The sequence below is a fragment of the Vigna umbellata genome, chromosome 4 (assembly GCF_029865625.1).
Source record: "Vigna umbellata cultivar VRB3 chromosome 4, Vumbellata_1.0, whole genome shotgun sequence".
NCBI classification, from domain to species: Eukaryota; Viridiplantae; Streptophyta; class Magnoliopsida; order Fabales; family Fabaceae; genus Vigna; species Vigna umbellata.
The window spans coordinates 2,201,916-2,222,592 of NC_142168.1; the positions used below are offsets into that span (position 1 = coordinate 2,201,916).

The following is a 20,677-nucleotide window of genomic DNA, read 5'->3' on the forward strand; positions in this document are numbered from 1 at the left end:
TATCTTGCTTTAGTTCATTTGAAGTTGAATTGAGGATCAACTAGTCCTTCAAAACTTAGGATATCTTGTTACAAGAAAAAGGGGTTTACCAGGTTTCAATGAAGCTATTTTTCTGGTGTCAATGTTAATGTCAAAAAAGCTGTCAACATGCTTTCTGGGTGAAACTGTTGTATATGATGGAGACCATGACCAAGGAATCATCTTTAATTCACTGGAATGTGAGATTTACTTCGTGGGTATGAGTGAGATTTACTTCGTGGGTATGAGTGAGATTTGTGAGACCTTGCTTGTCCAACATTTATACACTGAGCCTAGAATGGAATGTGAATTTGATTTCAAGGTTTGTTGGGGAAGGAATTTCTTCATGATTTGGACGATGTTTGGAATGAGATTATGGATGTTGGGACTCTTTGCAAACTCTTGTTAAGTATGAGCTTCAGTGAAACTAGATCTTTTAGTGTTTTTACTTCTACCATGCGGTTAGAAGAAGAACATAAGAAAGATCAATTAGGATGAGATAATTGTTAACAATTGTTTAGGAAGCATGGATTCCAAAATGAACATGCTTGGAATATATAAAATGGTTGGTTTTGGATTGTCTTTAGCTTAAGACAATTGGAAGCTTTTCAAACATCATCAATTTTGGAATGGAAAAATGTATTGAAAAGTGATATAAGAGTTTTCAGAAGAGGACATTGATATTATCCCTGCTTTAAGAATGAGATATCACTATCTTCCTTCTCATTTCAAGAGGTGTTTTATTTATTGTGTTGCAAGAGTAAGACTATGGAAGAAGTTGATGAACAATATTTTGATGATATGGTATGTCTATTGATTTTTCAACCATCAAGTAGGGAGAATATGTGCTTTGTCATACTTGAACTTCTCAATGATTTGGCAAAATACATGAGAAGAAACATTTGTTTAAAAGTTACAAATGGAAGAACATGTGTTTTGTCATACTTAAACTTCTAAATGATTTGGCAAAATACATGTGAAGAAACATTTGCTCAAAAGTTATCACAACTGTATCCAACAAGGAAGGATGGCTGAGAAAAGACTTCAGCCGGCATTGACTTTGAAGTTTTTGTATGTGGGTTCACTTTTGATTTCAACCGTACCATAAGAATAAACATTAGTAACAACAAAAGGTCCAATCCACTTTGAACGTAAGTTACCACCCATGACTCTGAGCCTAGAATTGTATAACAACACTTTCTGCCCAACCACGAAGTCTTTTCTAACTATCAAGCTGTCATGGAACTCCTTGGTTTTCTCCTTGTAGAATTTAGAGTTCTCATCAAGTTCATTTAGTTGCAATTTCCTTTCCTCTCCAGCCTGATCCATAGAGAAGTTGCAAGTTTTCACAGCCCAGTAGGCTCGATGCTCTATCTCTACAGGTAAATGACATGTCTTTCCAAAGACAACCTGATAGGGAGACATCCCTATGGGTACTTTGTAGGCCGTCCTATGCGCCTAAAGAGCATCATTCAATCTATTACTTCAATCTTTTCTGTTGGACTGAACAATCTTTTCTAAGATTTTCTTGATTTTTCTGTTTGAAATCTCTTGGGAGTGGTACATTTGTCATACTTGAAGGAAAAATACATGTGAAGAAACATTTGTTTAAAAGTTACAAATGGAAGAATATATGTTTTGTCATACTTGAGCTTCTCAATGATTTGGAATACATGTGAATAAACTTTTGTTTAGAAGTTACAAATGGAAGAAATACAAGATGGAATATTCTGCATGTAGTTTTTTATATCCATGATTTTGTAAACGGGCCAAGGCCTCATCGACGGCTATTTAAAGTCATCAAAATTCAATGAAAAGTAACACAGGGAATTATCAGAATCATATCATTTTTTGTGTGCAACGTTTTCGTTTTTACATTTTGTCATACATGAACTTCTCAATGATTTAGCAAAATACATTTGAAGAAACTTTTGTTTAAAAGTTACATATTGAAGAAAACAAGATATTTTGAATGCAATTCGGGATACATGGAACCTCACATGTCTCAAGTATTTGTTGTGGAAGATAATGGATAGGTCGATTGATTTGCCTCTAATGTTATCTATGTACAATGTTCCACAATATGTGTTTTGTCATACAAGACTCTCAAATGATTAATGATGTCTTTTGTTGTACATGACCCTCTTAATGATTAAAGATGCACTTTCATTTAGTATCGTTAGAGAAAGATCATTGCTGGCAATGGTTTGCTAGTCATTCATTCCAACATGAAAATGCTCAAATGCAAAGGACATTTTGGAAGTCTTCTATACACAATTATCAGTTTTAGAATGAGAAAATATATTGAAAAGTGAGATGCAGGATTTACTAGAAGAGAATATCAGCATTATCTCTGTCAGCTATCAACACTTTCGTTCTCATCTTAAGATTTTTGAGTGTTGTTCTTCTCTTTTCCGTAAAGATTGTGTTTGAAGAAAGAGCAGTTATGTCTGCCATGAATGGCTGAAAATTTTCTGTAATGCCATGAAAAGATTAAGAATATGAAAGAAGTTGGTGAATAATATTTCAATGATGTGGTATCCAGCTCTTTCTTTCAACAATCAAGGGAACTCAAACACTATGCTTATTCCCGTATGAAGGGTTTTCAAAGAGGAGTGATATGACAGTAATGAGACAAATCTAATTTATATAAACTTATGTTATTTCACATATTAATTATTCTTATATTCATAAGATATTAAGTTTATCAATTATTTGTCATCCCATAAAATTTTATTAAACTAAAAATAAAAGAATTCGAACATGAGAATATCACATAAAACCCATAGAAATTAAGTTTTATGAAAAATAATCAAATTATATCTATTAAAAAAAATCAAACTAAATATATGAAAGGAAAAATGATATTTTTTTAAATAAAAGTTAAATTAGTTAACTTATTATCATAATTTTTCTTATGAAAAATGAAAAACTTTAAATTATATAAGTTTACAAAAATGTAATTATTGGTATTATTATCTTTTAAAATTTCAAGAAATTATCTGTTGATTAATCATAACAAATCAAATAGAATAATTTTTAACAAATTTGTTTGAAAATCATCCATGTTTCAAAACATAAAATATTTTCAAAAACTCATATATGTCTTACTCTTCAAAATGCTCAAAAATAATTCACATATTCATTCCACTTCTTGTAAAATTATCACCATCGGTAATTAAATCAAGATAATACTTAGTGTAGTTAAATAAAAAATAATCCCTAGTTGAAAAATTAATATTTACCTTAAGTTAATTAGAAGACGAAACTTTTATATAAAAAATTAATACTACTTTTATCATAAAATTTTGAAAGTAATGAGTATTTCTTTTTTTCTTAAATGTTGTTTAACTTTTTTTATATATTTAATAGGATATTTAGACTTTAGATTTTGAACAATGTTGATTTTGATAACAAGAAGTTTGAAACTATAGACGTTCTCAAATATTTCTATTACATTGATTTTTTCATACCAGCATAACAAACATACCTGGTTCATTGTCAATCTATTACTATTACTATACAAGGAAAATATTAAATCTCTTTTCAAATGTAATATTTAAAAGAATAATTATATATTAACCACAAAAATTATAATGATAAAATAAATATTAAAAATATTTTTATTTTTTATTATAATTAATTTATCATTAATAGTATTATATATTATTTTTTATAATAATGATTATTATTATTATATCATTAATACTTATTGTATTACTATTAAGGCTTTTTTATCCCCTAGTTTTGCAAAATTTTCTCAATTAGGTCTCTCCTTTTAAAAGTGTGTCAAATTGGTTTTTACTTACTAAATTTTGCGTTAACGTCGTCCATCCCGTTAAATGCACACAAACAACGTTAACTTTTTTTTTCTCTCTTCTGCTCCTCTTTCCCAAAGCAGACTTTTCTCTTTCTTTTGTCACAAGCTTAAAACATTACTTGGATCCTGTGCAATGTGTCTTTTAATAATGCTAAAAATTAAAACACGCTGCAACTTGTTCCAGGTATGGGGCCTGACAGTGAGCAGTAAGAAAATATAGAAATATGGAAAGGTTTTCCTCTTCCTATAAAGCCAAAAAAAAAATATGAGCAATAAGAAAACTCTACTCACAAAATATAACAAATTGAGTTTATGGATGCAGAGAGAGTTTATGAAAGATTCAAAATACTTAAACTTGTATAATTGATTGCACCTATTGAGCTTGTACACAAGAACAGAAACACAAATTAATTAACAGAGTACTAAGTTTACCCTCATATTTCTCTGAAATTCTTCATAAATCATGCCCGAAAACTGTGGAACCAAATTGGTATACACTTGAAACAAGTAAATTCAATTGCAAAATGAAAAAACAAAAGCTTTAAAAGATATAGTCAGTTGAATAGAGGCACCTGCAAAAGCCAAGAGTAAACACTATAAATTCATAGAGAGAGAAAATATAGCATGCAAATTCTACAACCATAAGTCATATTGCACTAGAAAATGTGATAAAAAAAAAGAGAGCTAAACACCAGGTATCATAATATGCAGAGAAGTCAAACTAATTATTCCTTATTGGTGGTGAAAAAAACCTAATTTTCTGATAGCATATACAAAAAGAGTAAAAGGGTATGGGCATAGAAATCAAACCTGATGGATTTTGGTTTATGGGCATAGAAATCAAACCTAATTATACATGAATTTTGGTTTATCGGCATAGAAATCAAACCTGACAAATTAATTTTGCAGTGCATGCACATGTTGGAAATGTTGGAAATTCAATCGTGACGAAATTTAAATTTAGTTTTGCAAAATAAATTAGAAAAAAGGGTTGTAGGAGTAGTTCCTAATCCCATGATAGAGTGTCTTTTTTTCCTGAAAAGAAGCTTAATGTTGGAAGAGTCAAAAACATGTCTTTTCTTCTGAAAAAGCTACAAATACCTTTGGCTTTGACAGATTTAAGAAAAAGTTTGATTTTTTCTGAGATTGTGATAGAAGAAAGAAACCCTTAGGTTTAGGCTTGGCCTAATCTGCGTTCCACTGTCCAGAAATCGTTCATCTGCGTGTGGGTTTTCTTCTCCATCCATTTCTTCTATGTACAAACATCGTCAGGGCAAGCTTCCTCTTGCCACCACCCCTCTATAATCGGCGATGTCGTTGACGTCGTGGCTCTTGCAAACCCTAACACTACCATTCAACCATTTTTCTCCCAATCAATTTCTTGTTCCCATTTTTTCTCTATGATTTGTGTGTATTGTGTTAATTGATGGCAACGATGTTGAGAATAAAAGATATTGATGGATGAATTGATTGCTGAAAATGGAGGTGGAGAATGAGTGGGAAAGAATAGAAGAGTCTTTGGGATTGGATAATCAACGAATGTGATATAATGGAGGTGGAAAAATGGAGATTGTGCATTTTGCTTTGAATTGGAATTGGAAGTATTTTTGGATTGAAATTGGAAGTATCACTGCATAAAAGGACGAAAAGATAGCACTGACAGAAAAGTCTGCTGCATTGTAGAGAAGCATAAGAGAGAGAATAAAACCGTTATGAGTATTTAAGGGAAGGGACTTGATTAAAACAAAATTTAACAAGTGAGGATACAATTGACATTTTTTTTAAAAAGAGAGACCTTATTGGCACAACTCACCAAAAATAGGGACAAAATAAGCTATTAAGCCTACTATTAAAAGTGTATCTTATAGTATTATATCAATCATAACAATTATACTAATATTTTTAATATTAATTGATAATGCTTATAACTAATATACAATTATAAAAGAATATTTGTTAGATATCCTTATCTTTTGAGTGAATTTGAAGATAAATTTTTTGTCGTTTATTTGAGTGAATTTGGAGGTAAATGAGAGTGAATTTGGAAATAAAAAATTCACTTTCATTTACCTCCAAATTCACTCAAATAAACGACAAAAAAATTTATCTTCAAATTCCTTCAAATCCACTTAAAAGAACAAGACATAAGTCTTTTGGTTGACTTTTATGGGTGACCTACTTTGTTCGTAGGAAGAAGTATCGGGTGATCATTACCCGACCCAAGACAAGTAAAATTCCATATTTCCGGATTATAAACCCGACCCAACCCATCAAATAAAGGGTTGGATCACATGACCCGGCCCAAACCCAAACAAAATATTTCAAACTTATCTTACGTCGCACTCCGCCGCTGCCGCCGCCACCAGCTAGGAAGGCTTTCCTCAACCCCCTACTTGCTCGGTTCATCGCACCGTAGCAGCGCCACTCTCCGACTACTACACTGCCATACTCCTGCCACAGCTTACAATAGCAAAGTCCTGTTTTTTGAGGTTTCTTTCTTGTCTTTTTGAATTCTAGTGTTCGTTATTTATTTACCCATTTTTCAATTCAAATTATTTCTGTGCCTTGGATTGTTCAGTAAATAAGTATTATTGAAATTTCGCTGTTTCAATTTTTCGCTTGGTTGGTGGCTAATTGGTCCATGGCTTGTTTTCTTGAGATATTAATGTAATGCAAATATTCTTAGGAGATTTACCTTTCTGAATAAGATGCACACCCTGTGTTTGATTAATGCCCCGACTTAGATAAAGGAGATGAGGTGTCATTTGAAAGCTAACATTGTGAAGCTTTGTTTACAAACAATTACAAGCTTTATCTCAATTTGCCGAGTCCAAACTGACCATCAACTAGTCTCGACACATTTAAAACTTCTACTAATGTCAGAATGAATTATAACATTTTACCAACATACTTAAAAATTCAATTTAGTATAAACGTTCTCACACTAGTTTAATTCTTTCTTATTGGATAATATTTTAATGACAGATTCTACGTCTCAGGGTTTTCAAGAAATGAGAAGAGCAACTCATAGCAAGAAAAACAAATTGAAAAAAACTAAGCGTAGCACCAAAGTATGGTTGTGAAATGAAAGTGATGGGCTGCCTAACTGATCATATTGCCAGACATGGTTTTCATTGGGAGTCATAAGCAATTTATTGATAGTGTGTGCACAATTGTGATCAAGGGTAACTGGGGCAATCTGTTGAAGGTGAAGAGTACCTCTGCTTTCACTTCTTCTACCATTCACCAGGTACTGTTGCAGCTCTCACTCTATGATTATGGGCTCTCTCATTCCTTCCCATTCTTCAAATGGCTCGACTCCATCCCAAATTATAGCCATTCCTTGCAATGTTCATGGGTCATGATTCACATCCTCACTGAACATAAGCATTTCAAAACTGCACATCATATGCTTGAAAAAATTGCGAACAGGGATTTTCTTCCATCACCTTCAGTTTTGAGCACTTTGGTGAGGACTCATGAAAACCCAGAAGTCAATTCTCAAGTGTTGAGCTGGCTTGTCATACATTATGCTAAGTCAAAGATGACACATGATGCAATACAAGTTTTTGAGCAGATGAGGTTACATAAAGTCAAACCTCATTTGCATGCTTGCACTGTTCTTTTGAATTCCTTGTTAAAGGACGGGGTTACTCACATGGTGTGGAAAATTTACAGGAGAATGGTTCAAGTTGGGGTTGTTCCCAATATGTACATTTACAATTGTTTATTCCATGCCTGTTCAAAAGCAAGAGATGTGGAAAGGGCAGAACAGTTATTAAATGAGTTGGATTTAAAGGGTATGCTTCCTGATATCTTCACATATAATACTTTGATATCATTATACTGCAAGAAAGGTCTGCACTATGAGGCTTTATCTATCCAGAGCAGAATGGAAAAGAGGGGATAAACCTAGATATTGTAAGTTATAACTCTCTCATTTATGGATTTGCAAAGAAGGCAGGATGAGAGAAGCTATGAGGATGTTTAGCGAAATAAAAAATGCAACTCCCAATCATGTGACATATACTACATTGATTGATGGTTACTGTAAAACAAATGAACTGGAGGAATCTCTGAAAATTCTGGGACTGATGGAGTGTAAGGGATTGTACCCTGGAGTTGTAACTTATAATTCAGTTTTGCGCAAGCTGTCAAGATGGCAGGATAAAGGACGCCAACAAACTCTTGACTGAGATGAGTGAAAGGAAAGTTCAAGCTGACAATATCACTTGCAACACACTTATTAATGCATACTGCAAGATTGGAGATATGAAATCTGCTTTGAAATTTAAGAACAAGATGTTAGAATCTGGACTAAAACCCGATCCATTTACATATAAGGCACTGATTCATGGATTCTGCAAGACAAATGAGGTGGAAACTGCAAAGGAGGTAATGTTCAGCATGCTTGATGCTGGATTTACACTCAGTTATTGTACATACACTTGGATTGTAGATTGCTACTGTAAGAAAGACAATATGGATGCAGTTTTAGCACTACCAAATGAGTTTCTGAGTAGAGGTCTTTGTCTAGATGTTTCAGTATACAGGGCATTGATAAGAAGGTTATGCAAGTTAGAAAGGGTTGAATGTGCTGAAAAGTTATTCAATCAAATGGAAGGAAAGGGTATATCAGGTGACAGTGTTATCTATACCAGTCTTGCATATGCTTATTGGAAAGCAGGGAATGCAAGTGCTTCCTTGGGTGTGTTAGAAGAGATGACAAGGAGAAGGTTGATGATCACAGTCAAACTGTATAGATGCTTTAGTACTTCTGATGCTAGGGAAAATGAAGTGTCACTGATCTTCTGGAATCATGTGGTGGATAGGGGTTTGATGTCGAGAAATTCAATGAATAAAATACAGCAAATGCTGATATGAAGGAACCCTCACATCTAGAATATTCTTCATAGACCTGTTTGCGAGGGGCAATGCATTGCTTCTGTTTCACTTTTCATTGGAATTTGGAAAACAGAGATTTGGGAAAATATGATGCAGGCCAACCTCTTTGCAACCTTGCATGTTAACCGTCATAAACTATTTGTTTTAGAATCCATTTATGCATCATGTTCATAACAGATATAACTCTATGGACTGGGAACAATCACTTCTGTTTTCTTCTAAAAGGTTATATCACAGAAGAACATCATTAAGTTCTTCCTCCCTGCATTTTCAGCTTATTAGGAGGAAGCACATAACCTTCATATATATGGGATTAGGCCATCATGATTAAGCTGGAACTTGAGCAGGTATTTTCGTTTTGATTTGGATTATCGTGGAACTAAAGTTTTTTCTTGCTATGATAATGCATGTCGTATATATTTCTTTTTAATGTTAGCTTATCTTATGAACTGCAATATTGATAGTTTCCTTCTCTGTTTTTACCATTAAAGTGGGGGTGGGGGGAGGGAGGAGAAAAGGTACAAGAAAGATAGTGTAATTTAGCAAAAGGAAAAAAAAAATTAGAATAGCTTGCACTCTGTCTACATATCTAGTGAAAGGTCCAAGTTTAGATATTTCCTCTTTAAAGTCTTGAGTGCTACACTCCAAACAAACAAACCAAAATCTTCACAGATATGATGCTGCCATCCTAGATCACGCCTAAATAAATTTAAGGAAGAAATTCATCCACGTTTTAAAGGCAATCCTAGGATTTACCTAAATGTTAGAAATCCTACTTCATCTTTAAATGGCTTAATAGTGTCGTACAAATAAGTGTGCTGTTATTTCTTAGTTGGAGAGCCATGGGACCCATATCAATAGAATATTTTATGACACTATAAACCTGCAATAGTTCACTAGTATCAAGTCTCATCATATAAGAAAAGTTTGGCTGGAACTTTTGATTTTCAAGAGTCTTTCAAGAAGGAATATCTTTCCCTTTGGATGTGGTTGAAATCAGAAGTGCAACATGGGTGAAGAAGTCTAGCAATCTGATAGAAATGGACAAGGTGAGGACCTCAGGACCATTTAAAATGGAAGGATCGGTGAACATTGGACTCCTATTAATGGCCTTACAAGTGGTATTGGAGTTGAATTGATTGGAATTGGACAATCATTCGAGAAATGGTGGTTGAGGAGCAGTGGGACAAGCAGGTCACCAGCCTTGTGGTGACTGGTGAGCAATAAGATATGACTTGGCTCTTAAGAAAAAAGATAAGCTACAAACATGGTCCGATCCAAGTGACAAATGGTAAAACACTAGCATATTGGTCAAGATGGGTTAGTGTCTAGCATAGAGTGTAAACACATTGGTAGATATGTGGCAACAAACGTAGAGAGGTTGGTGCACGCAGGCGTTGAATATTCAGTAAAGGTTTATACAAAAAATGTGTGGCTTAAGATGTGGAGTTAGGCCCACTTACACAATTTCTGTATAAGTAAATTAAAACAAATCTCCTTAGGTTTTTGGACTAAAGTTGGTAGCATAACACTAGGAAATTAGTATGAACAGAAATAATGACTTACTAGGAACCTCTATTAAGAAGTGATCTCTAAGTTTAATTCAACTTTATAAAACTTGCTTGTAAAATGAGGCTTGCATCGACTTATATATTGTAAATTGGTCTCGTCTCTAATCCCTGTGAAACTTCTAAAACCTCTCTTCATGTTTTCACTTCATGATGTTGTTTTGGTTTAAGTTCATTTCCTGTAGGTTGGCTTCTCTATGTTACTGTTGGGGAAAAACAATTGAAAATTACATGCAAACTAAGAGTTAATGAAGGCAATGGTAAATAGCAGATAGCAACAGAGAGCACACTCCCACTTTGTCTGTGATCTTGCAACATCACACGCTGCATTGACTATGACAAATGAAGTTAATGAAATGTTTGCTTGAATGTAATTGTGGCAAACATCAAGCACTTTGTTTTCAATTCAATGAACATAGACATTGTTTTCGTATGTGGACAATATTTATAGATTAGACATTTCCGCAGGTTTACCAACAGGAGTTTCAACGAATTGTGAAGGTTACAGGCTTGAGTATCATACAATTTTGGATCTTACAATGCTGTGGAACGTGCTTGATCGTCCAAAATCAAAGAGGTGAGAGAAACACACGTTCAAAATCAACTCATTGCGCTTTTCAGAATTTCAATTTGAAAGAGCTTGCATCAACAGTATGCCACTTGTTCCCTCGTTCAATGTATCTCAGGGTGTTGCATTATCTACTTGATTGTGATGTAACATATCATGATATAATTGTCAACATTTATTTTGAAAACTTTCTTTTGAATATCGATGCCATAATATGCATTTTAAAAGAAACATTGCTGACAAAAGCAAACAAATATTATTTCTTAAATTTATTTTTGAAATGCTAGAAATCACCTCAGATCAAAGGTGTATCTGTATTGATAAGTAATTTTGTTCTTTTAGCATGTAGTCAGAAACTTAAGAGTGTATATGAAAAAATCTATTGACAGATATCAACTTTAGATTTAAGATTTTAAAAGATTAGTTTTTGACTTAGATACAGGGAATATTTTGGATTCACCCAAAAAAGACATTATAGAGAACCTAAAGCACTTCTCTAAAGTAAATTCATTTTCAAGCTAATGCTAACATTCAATTAAACTCTACTTTAGTTGGATCAAACCATCATATTCATTCTCTTTAACATTTTTAAACGATTATTTGATTATTTATGTTCTGACATTCTGATTACTTTATGATTTTTTATTTTTATAGATGAAAACTATTTCGATAATCATAGTTTTATGTTATTTTTTTGGTAAGATCTGTGTTATTTAGTTTTTAATTGTTTTTATTTTTTTAAATATAAAATATTTTATAAAATTAACATAAATAATATAATTTTATTTAAGTAATTAATATTTAAGGAACAGTGGATGAATTTTTATTAAAATATTGAATATAAACAAAATGAAAACACTCATAATAAGATTTAAGCTGTAATTAATTTTTTACTGATTCTAACAAAGTGATAATGGGTTACACAGTAAAAAAACTCAATGTCATTTTCTTACCAATTTTGTAAAATAACATTGTCTTATGTCTAACTAATTGGTAAAATGAAACAAATTAATGATATAACATTAAAAAATTAGTGATAAAATTTATAAAATAATGATAATTGAAGGATAAATTTAAGAAATTTGTTTTTTCTTTCTCAACAAATTGAAGCATGACACTTTATGTTGTATAACTATCAAAATTTCGTTCTATTCTGATCAAACATTTTGGTAAATAAGAAATTCTCTTCAACATCACACTTTTCAGCCATTAGTTAGGATAATAAAATAAAATGTAATTAGGATTACAGAATACACTTTAATTATTATGGTATTTTTTTAAATATCAACTTTTTTTTATTTGTGTTATTTAATTTAATTTTTTAATATCATTCGTGATTTTCTTTTAGTTCAGATTGTTTTCATATTTCAATTTCAATCCCTTAATATTTATGTTTCATAAAATACGATAGACGAAAGACGCAATTCTAGGAACACTTATTATTATTACTTAAAAAAAAAGGGCAAATAATGTGCAACTTATTAATGAAAAAGAAATACAAAGTCAAAATATTCACAATTACAGTTCAAAAGTATAAATAAAAGTAAAGGAATACAAATATTCTTTTTAATAAATATGCCGTTTTCAAATATTTTGGACTTATTTTCAATATTATAATAATTATTTTGACAAGATCAATATTATAATAATATTTTAGCTATTACGATCTTTATTTCACATTTTAAAAATTAATTTATGTTCAGAAAAAAGCTATAAGAATTGAAAATTTGTGAAAACTAAATCTATAATTACTAAAAATATTTTATTCCGATAATAAAAATTATTAAAAAACATATTAATATGTTTTTAGTGGCATTTTATACTTTTTAGCTAGTAACTCTGTGCTCAACTGGCTCTATCAAACCTAACTTTAATTTTTTTTTTACACAAAATTAACTTGACTTTCATGTTAATACTGAAACTAATAAAAGTACTAAACCTAATAATTTAAGAGGAAATAGTTTTTATATTAACTAGCTATGGTTTCAAAAATACAGAATATAGAAAATTACCTTCTTACCCATAAAACAACAAAAGAAAAAAAATTCCAAACATATAACTTATCTCATGCAACTATTTATAATAGCTAGTCTATTATACCTTTTTAATATTAAAATAATTCAATTCAAATTAGAATATAATTTTATCGTAATAAAACTATATTTTAATTTTAAAAAGTACGCGCAAAATTCCATAAAAATATAATTTTAAAATTATACCATCCAAACCCATTTGATTGTGATACGGTCTATTGAACCCAAAAAAATCGTTAAATTCTTTTTAGCAATGGTTTTCTTTATTTCCATAATTTCTTCTAGTACATTTTAGTTAAATGATAAAAATATTTTTTAAAATCCTTATTTTTTTTTCAGAATTCACAAAATAAAATATATTAATATTTTTTCATACTAACATCCCAAAAATACAGTGTCAAAACCATATAATGAAAACATCACAAATTAATAATATTACAAATCAGTCTTACAAAAGAGAGGACATACAATTATGGTCGAACGACCTTATAGAGAAACAAGAAAACTAAAACCGAACAACATAAGCAAACCTGACCGAACAGTTTACAAAAGGCTATACCGAACAGTCCTACAAAATAAGAGGGAAAAGATGATCGAACGATCATCTTAAAACTAAACTAATAATACTGACCTAACGGTTCTACTGTTCGATCTTAATTTTTACCTCAACTAAATTTTCTTCCTCCAGCGCTTCTTCCAGCAGCTCGTCTCCTTCTGCTTACATCTGCATGGATGATCATTGCAACAAAAAGAAAAACGAACGTACAAAACAGACAAGACAGGAAACATATGGTAAGCTTATGTAATTCAATTCATGTATAAACATATATTTCACACAATCAACCAAACAAGATAATTCATCACTCGTTCATGCAAAGCCTAATACTAGACTGATTGTCCGGACTATATGAATTCTGTGTAGCTACGACGTTCGTGCACCCGGGTGATGTAGTAACTGGGATGCCCTCAACAGCTGCCACCGAGGTTAGTCCTATCTGTCCAAATTAACCATAAGGACTAGGGCCTCCTGTCGTTCCCACACATGACTTACCCTCCTCTACGTGAGGACGAGTAATCACGGAACATCAGGATGAACCGCCATCTTAGCATGCCCACATTCATACTTTACAAATTCCAATATACATTCATGAGCTATTCCTCCCTGGAACGCTCGTCCATAATCCAAAACATTTCATCCATATCATATTCTATTCATCTTTCATTATTAATCATCTCAATTAAACCCTTCGTACAAAGATAACTAAGGATACCGAATACCGAACGTTAAACATCAACCCTGAACCAGACCGAACGCTTGGAGTGAGACCAAAGGTCTCCAGTTCCAAATGGATCAAAACCGAGAGATGGAATCATTGGTTTTAAGAAAGGGAGTGATTAACATAATAGTTCTCAAGAACGATTAGGAATCAAACGTTTATTTACTAGGTGAGCCAATTGAATGAACTAACTCCCGAGTTAGACCGAACGCTAATAGGCCTAGGCCGAATACTAAGACTCTAGGCTGAAACCAATTTAAGACAGACACTATGAAAACCTCAAATACGGGTAAAGAATTGAATCAGGTGAATAAATCGAACGTCAATAGTATACTTAGCTTTTGAATGAGTTAAACATCAAGAACAATCAGAATGTCTGTCGAAGACCGAGCACCGAAAAGGGCGAACCCTATTGAGTTTGAACGAACGTTCTTATATATATATATATATATATATATATATAATATATATATATATATATATATATATATTATATATATATATATATATATATTTTTCCAGAAAGGAGAATGAGTCTGGTGGAAGACCGAGCACTTACTCAGCACGAGCGTTTGGTGGAAGACCGAGCACTACTTAGTACGAGCGCTTGGTGTAAGACCGAGCACTACTAAACTTATAGGAGAAAGGCTTGATAAATATAATAAGATACCATTTTGAGTAGTGTTTAAGAACAAACGAAAATATACAAATACATATAGATATACTTAAGTTTATAACCGAATACCAAGGAACAACTACGCTTGGCCGAACGCTCATGCACAGTATTACAAAACGAAGACGCTCGTCCTCAACTAGGATTCTTCCCAAATGAAAGGATCCAATTCCAACCAAATTCACTAGAAAAACCGAACGGTCAAGGACCATTCAGTGACGAACGTACACTTTCATAGAGAAATTTCATACTAGAATTCTTTATATCAATTCATCTCTCAACATCTATTTTCATAAAATCAAACATCCATATCATAGTAAATAATCATACTTCATATAGTCAAAACATATCAACAATCATACTTCATATACATTCAGCCACTCAACAAACATGCATTCATTAGCAACGAACGTAAAAACGAACATACAATTAAATTATATAAGCTTCCCTTACCTCGACACGTAGACGAACGCTCAAACGAATCAGAATAGAACTTCCCTCTCCCACAGAACTAACGCTCGACGATCATGTTGTTAGGGATACTGAACTACAGAGAAAAACCAGAAACACTCAAACTTCTACCACCCACTCAGAGGACCAGAACCAAATAGTTGCATGCAAGACGTAACCGAACATACTGGAGAAAAGAGACTCACCGGCTCAGAATCATAAACCAATCGGTTTACACAGAAGCTCTTGACGTCGGGAGTGCTTCAGCGGTGCCTGAGTGGTGATCGGAGAAGAGAAAGGATGAGATTTTGTAGAGAGAAGGAAGAGTTTTTAGAAAGAAGGAGGAGAAAAATGAAGTATCAGAGTTTGGAAGAGAGGTTGCATGCAGAGAGTGACGTGAGTTTTGAAAAAAACTAAGATTTGCTACCACCGTCAAGGACGAACGACCACTTCGCTGCCCACACCTGTCTCCCACTTTCTGATTTCCAAATTTCCTTCGCTTGACACTTGACGTCCGCTCAAAGTGGTTTTGGATGCGTTTTTAATGAGGTATGACACTATGTATTTTAAAAAACATTATGAAAAATGTATAGAATAATAATTGTATACTCTATAATCCTCGTTATGTATTTTTCATGATATGGAATTTTTTTAATACATTTGTAATAACGTTTTGGGAAAGTATAAAAAAAAATTATTTTTATTTTAGAGGGCTTAAAATATAGTAACCGGTTGAAAATCGGGCTAAACATACTTTTTAATTTTTAAATTGAATACAATTTAATATAAATAAAACAAAACTACTATTTTATCAATCGTTATTTTTTTAAATATATAATTTTTTAATGTAATTTATAAGTTTTATGTCTTGGTTTTTTATATTTTAAATTTAACTCGTTAATTTTTTAAGTTCTGAATGTAATGTTGTTATTTTGAATGGAGGTCGAAAGTTTACTTCGAACAATTTATTTACCACGTGCTGTAATGCAATTTTTTTCTTTTCAGAGTATTATGTTCACACGGTAAGAACGACCTAATTACAGTTTAATATATGTTTAAACTAATTAAATATTTAGTTGATTTTAATTATAATTGATCAGTTTTATTCATATCTAGACCATTAGTCGTGTTGTTTTGGTCGATATGTATTTATTGGTATATATAGTAAATAGGTTCCTCTAACCTTAATTTTAGATAAAAATCATAAATGAAAAAGATTTATTACCGCTTAATTTTCCCTTTATAAATATAAATATTGATAATGTGAGTATGTTATATAGTGAATTGTGTTGATATCTCGCAAATTGTATTAATAATAATGTTTATATCGTAAATAATATTATTATATTTTATTGAAAATTATAATTTATTTGGTTTAGACTTTTATATATAAACTTGAAAATTAAAAACTTTAAGAACAAATGTTTTATTTTTAAAATACATCAATCATTTCTCATGAAAAAATTATATGATTTTGATACTGTATTACTTTAACATTATGATTTTATCCATACTTCCACTATATATAAATTATTATTCTATAAACCTATGTCTTGGTTCATCAATTTGGACAATTTTAAAAACATTGATAAACTAAACTTAAAATAATTTGACTAAATGGGCAGAGCTTGAATAGTTACTTTGAGAAATAGAAAAGATTAGGAGAAAATATCTCTTGTATGTTTTGCATACACATATGATAGTTTATTTATATTGTAGGATATGGACCACTGCTCTTAATACAGAATAGGCTAAGTCCAAATATCAGAAACACACATCTTAACATTTAACAGTTTTCTTGTATTATAAATTTATAATCTCATTATTTTAATCAATATAATGAAACTCCAGAAAATTCCAAAATAAAATTAAAAAAAAAATTATTACTTTTTTCACCAAAATTGAATAAAATTCTTTCTCAGAATATTTACATCAATGACTTTTACTATCTATATCCTTTTTTTTCTGCATAATTGACTCATTGATTGTAATCTAATTTTCAAATTTCGAACCAGCACTTTGACATAGAAATGAAAATTTTCTAAGCACTACCTATGCTTTATTGATCAATCTATAACCAATTCTTCTAACTGCTACATCTCAATCTGGTTTTGTTTGGAGAATAAATTTCTTCCATGTCCTTTCTTTTGTTATTCAATGGTTGCTCATTCTCTTCTTTTGTTCTTGATTTCATCAAATGTGGCTTCAGCTTATTCACATCTGCTTGTTGAACTGGTTTCAGAAAGAATTCCTCTGCTCCTTCTTCCAAACATCTGATACAAAATCATATCAGTCAAATTGAAAAGTATATTAAAAAAAAAAAAAAAGCTATAAACTTCTAAGATTTTATGTTGAAAATGGTATCAGAATTTTTATATAAAAAGTGATCAATCTTTCCAGTTTTTCTAGTAAAAATAATTCCACTACCCTCACCTGTTGATCCTTGATGGCACATTCTCAGAGGACATAATCACAACTGGTATGTTTTTAAGTGATTTAGATTCCTGCAAATCAATCAAATTAATGTTATTTTTTCAGATCAAACAGAAGAATACACAGACTGTCAAAGAAATGTTGTGATGGCCATGACCAAATTTGATCTCAGATTTGTTTCAAAATTTGTCAAGTATTCCAACTCAGATGTCAGAAGAGATTCTTCATTAAAAAAAGGAAAATTCTTTGAAAATTCACATAATTTGATTTCAAGATATGATGAGATCATATACTTTTAAACAGCTTCCTAAAGGAAAAACCAAAATTAAAATTCCTAGAGCATGGTTTGACCAATCTCACTGATGCAATGTAAATAAACAGAAAACTGTGGCAGAACACAAACTTGTTAAGAAATTCTCAGAAAATACCCATAGAATCATACCTTGATTTTTCTCAGCAGATCATAACCAGTCATTCCTGGCATACAGTAATCTGTTATAATCAGGTTAACATCCACATCCTGCATCAGCAATCAATCAATGATTAATTCAGACTTATTCACAAAATATTTTATGTATATATATATAATTAATTGATTGGTTAGAGAATTATTTGTACCTGATGAATTTGTGATGCAACAGAAGATTCAAAAGTCCTGAATTCATCTTCAACCAAACCAAGAAACTTTAAGGCCTTGGTAGCAGAATCAACTGTAGTAACTGTGATTTGAACAATTAAAATAACATAAATGATTGCAGAAACAGGTATGTTGATGTGAAATGTTTCTCTTATAATATTGAGAAAAATGCAGATTAAAAGAGAGAAAAAGTACCATCGAAGGAAGAGGTTTTCAAGAGTCTCTCAATCAGCATTCTGTCAATGAGACTGTCATCAACAGCCAAAACATGGAACCGAGTCTCTAAAGCCATAGCCATAATCGATAACTCAAAGGAGAATATAAACAAACAGATGAAGAAAAGAAAAGAAAAGAGGAACAGAGACGAAGATTAAACTGTGGTGTGTGATGAAGAACAAGAGTGTGACATTTTAAATGGGAAGCTATCATGATCAAGAAGATACACAATCCTCATACAAAATCTGACTGTTTGGAAAGCGATATCCCACAGATTTCATTCAGAATCTCAAGGATCTTCCGACTCTATTTTTGAATTTTTAAATTTTTGAATTTTGAATTTTTGAATTTTTGAATTCAGCATGAAGCAAAGGAGGTGATGAAATTTTACCAAATTTAAAAATTGGAGTTGTTCATTATTATTTGGTTTGACCCTTTTGCCAATGATAAACACCTGTTGGAGTGAGTTGGTTTCTTAAATTAATTAATAGTATTAATAATATTTCTATTCTCATTCCATTTGGCTTTTCATGGTACCTAAAAGACATTGTTCATAGTCATCAAAAATCTCAATACCATATCCATGCATGTGCTTCCTCTATTTACTGCTTTTCCCTTAACCTAAATTGCTAGGGTTACTCAAAACTATACCATTTTCTACTGCCTTGTTTGTCCTTTCACCACTTTTAAGGACAAATTCGTCTCCAAGACTAAAACCATTAATACAATCATCCAAACATGTCTTTGTTTTCTGTTTATATTTCTCACCGATCACTTAAAAAATAATTTATTTAATACACACCAATAAAATTATAAGATCTTAGTCCAAACTTATATATGATAATAACGTCACTTTTAACCTACAATATTAAGATAATAAATTTATGAGTTTATTTTATAAAATATTTAAGTTTTTTTTCTTAATATAAGGCTTAAATTCATATTTAAACTTTTAATAATATTATACATTTATTCTTTCTGTAATTTATGCAAGTAGTTCACTCCTCATACTTTAAATAATCTTTATTATATAAAAACAGAAATATTTTAGTAAGGGTTAATTTTTTTTTTTGGAAGGTTTTTTTACATGCAATTGAATAAGAAAATTTATCCAAAGATTTTAGGTTTAATTTTTCAATAGGTCGTTGTTTTCGTCCATAATCTCACATAGGATCCTTTCTTTTTTGGCGTTTCAATTGGGTCTTTTTGTAAAATTGAATTAAATAGGAGGTAATACAACACTTAACGCCGTTTCATCAATTTAACGGAAAGGTCTTATTTGATTCAATTTTATAAAAATAAGGACCCAATTGAAATTCTGGACGAAAACAGGGACCTATTGAAACATTAAACCAAGATTTTAACATTCAATTATAAGCAATATTTTATAAAATATTTGTAACCACAAATTCAATTGCAAGTGTGATTTCATGTAATGTAATTATGGCTACATTAGTGGCATTTTATTTATGATTTCTTATAATATCAAGGATTGTGATAAAAAGTGATTTGAAATAGCAATTTGAACTTTGATTGAAATAGTATGTATGGTGTTATTTGATTTTTTTTTCAGGTATTACAAATGTGCATATTATTTTTTGAAATTTCAATTGGGAACTTTAGATATCTCAAGATTCTAATTTGATCCTCCGTATTCTAAGTTTCTAATGAGATCTATTTTATTCTATTGATCATTTAAAATTTGTTCTAAACTGTAATTTTAAAATTAAAAGGCCATTTCAAGATATTGGTTTACGATTTAAGTGGTTGACCCACAATTAAACCCATTTCAATAAATAATATAAATAAATATAATTTCTAAATATATCGTAATAATTATGTAAAATTATTAAATTACAATATATTCAATTAATAATAACAAATTTGCATACAAAATGAAAAATTAATATGATATAAGAGATATAAAAATATAAATTGATGTATTATCTATGCTATTATATAAAGATAATTTCTCATTTTGGTGTAAACCTTTTTTTTTTCCAAATTTATCTTTTATTAAGTAATTATTTACGAATTTTACCATTTAAGTGGACTTTTTTAAATTTAATCACTTTTTTA

At 31.0% G+C, this 20,677-nt stretch overlaps 2 protein-coding genes and 1 pseudogene across 2 annotated transcripts; 1 reads left to right on the forward strand and 2 right to left on the reverse strand.

Annotated features, from left to right (window-relative positions):
* Positions 1–1,062: 1,062 nt before the first annotated feature.
* On the reverse strand, positions 1,063–1,443 carry LOC148198968 (uncharacterized). The gene has a single exon (XM_088111909.1). It carries the CDS (start codon positions 1,441–1,443, stop codon positions 1,063–1,065), a length of 381 nt encoding a protein of 126 aa, XP_087968035.1.
* Positions 1,444–6,175: 4,732 nt separating this feature from the next.
* Positions 6,176–8,897, forward strand: LOC148198969 (uncharacterized; annotated as a pseudogene).
* Positions 8,898–17,213: 8,316 nt separating this feature from the next.
* On the reverse strand, positions 17,214–18,876 carry LOC148198970 (two-component response regulator ARR8-like). Its single transcript, XM_088112585.1, has 5 exons — positions 18,578–18,876; positions 18,364–18,464; positions 18,188–18,265; positions 17,746–17,816; positions 17,214–17,585 (listed from the first exon to the last, which is right to left on the reverse strand). Exons 1-5 carry the CDS (start codon positions 18,678–18,680, stop codon positions 17,399–17,401), a joined length of 540 nt encoding a protein of 179 aa, XP_087968711.1. The 5' UTR covers positions 18,681–18,876; the 3' UTR covers positions 17,214–17,398.
* Positions 18,877–20,677: the final 1,801 nt, after the last annotated feature.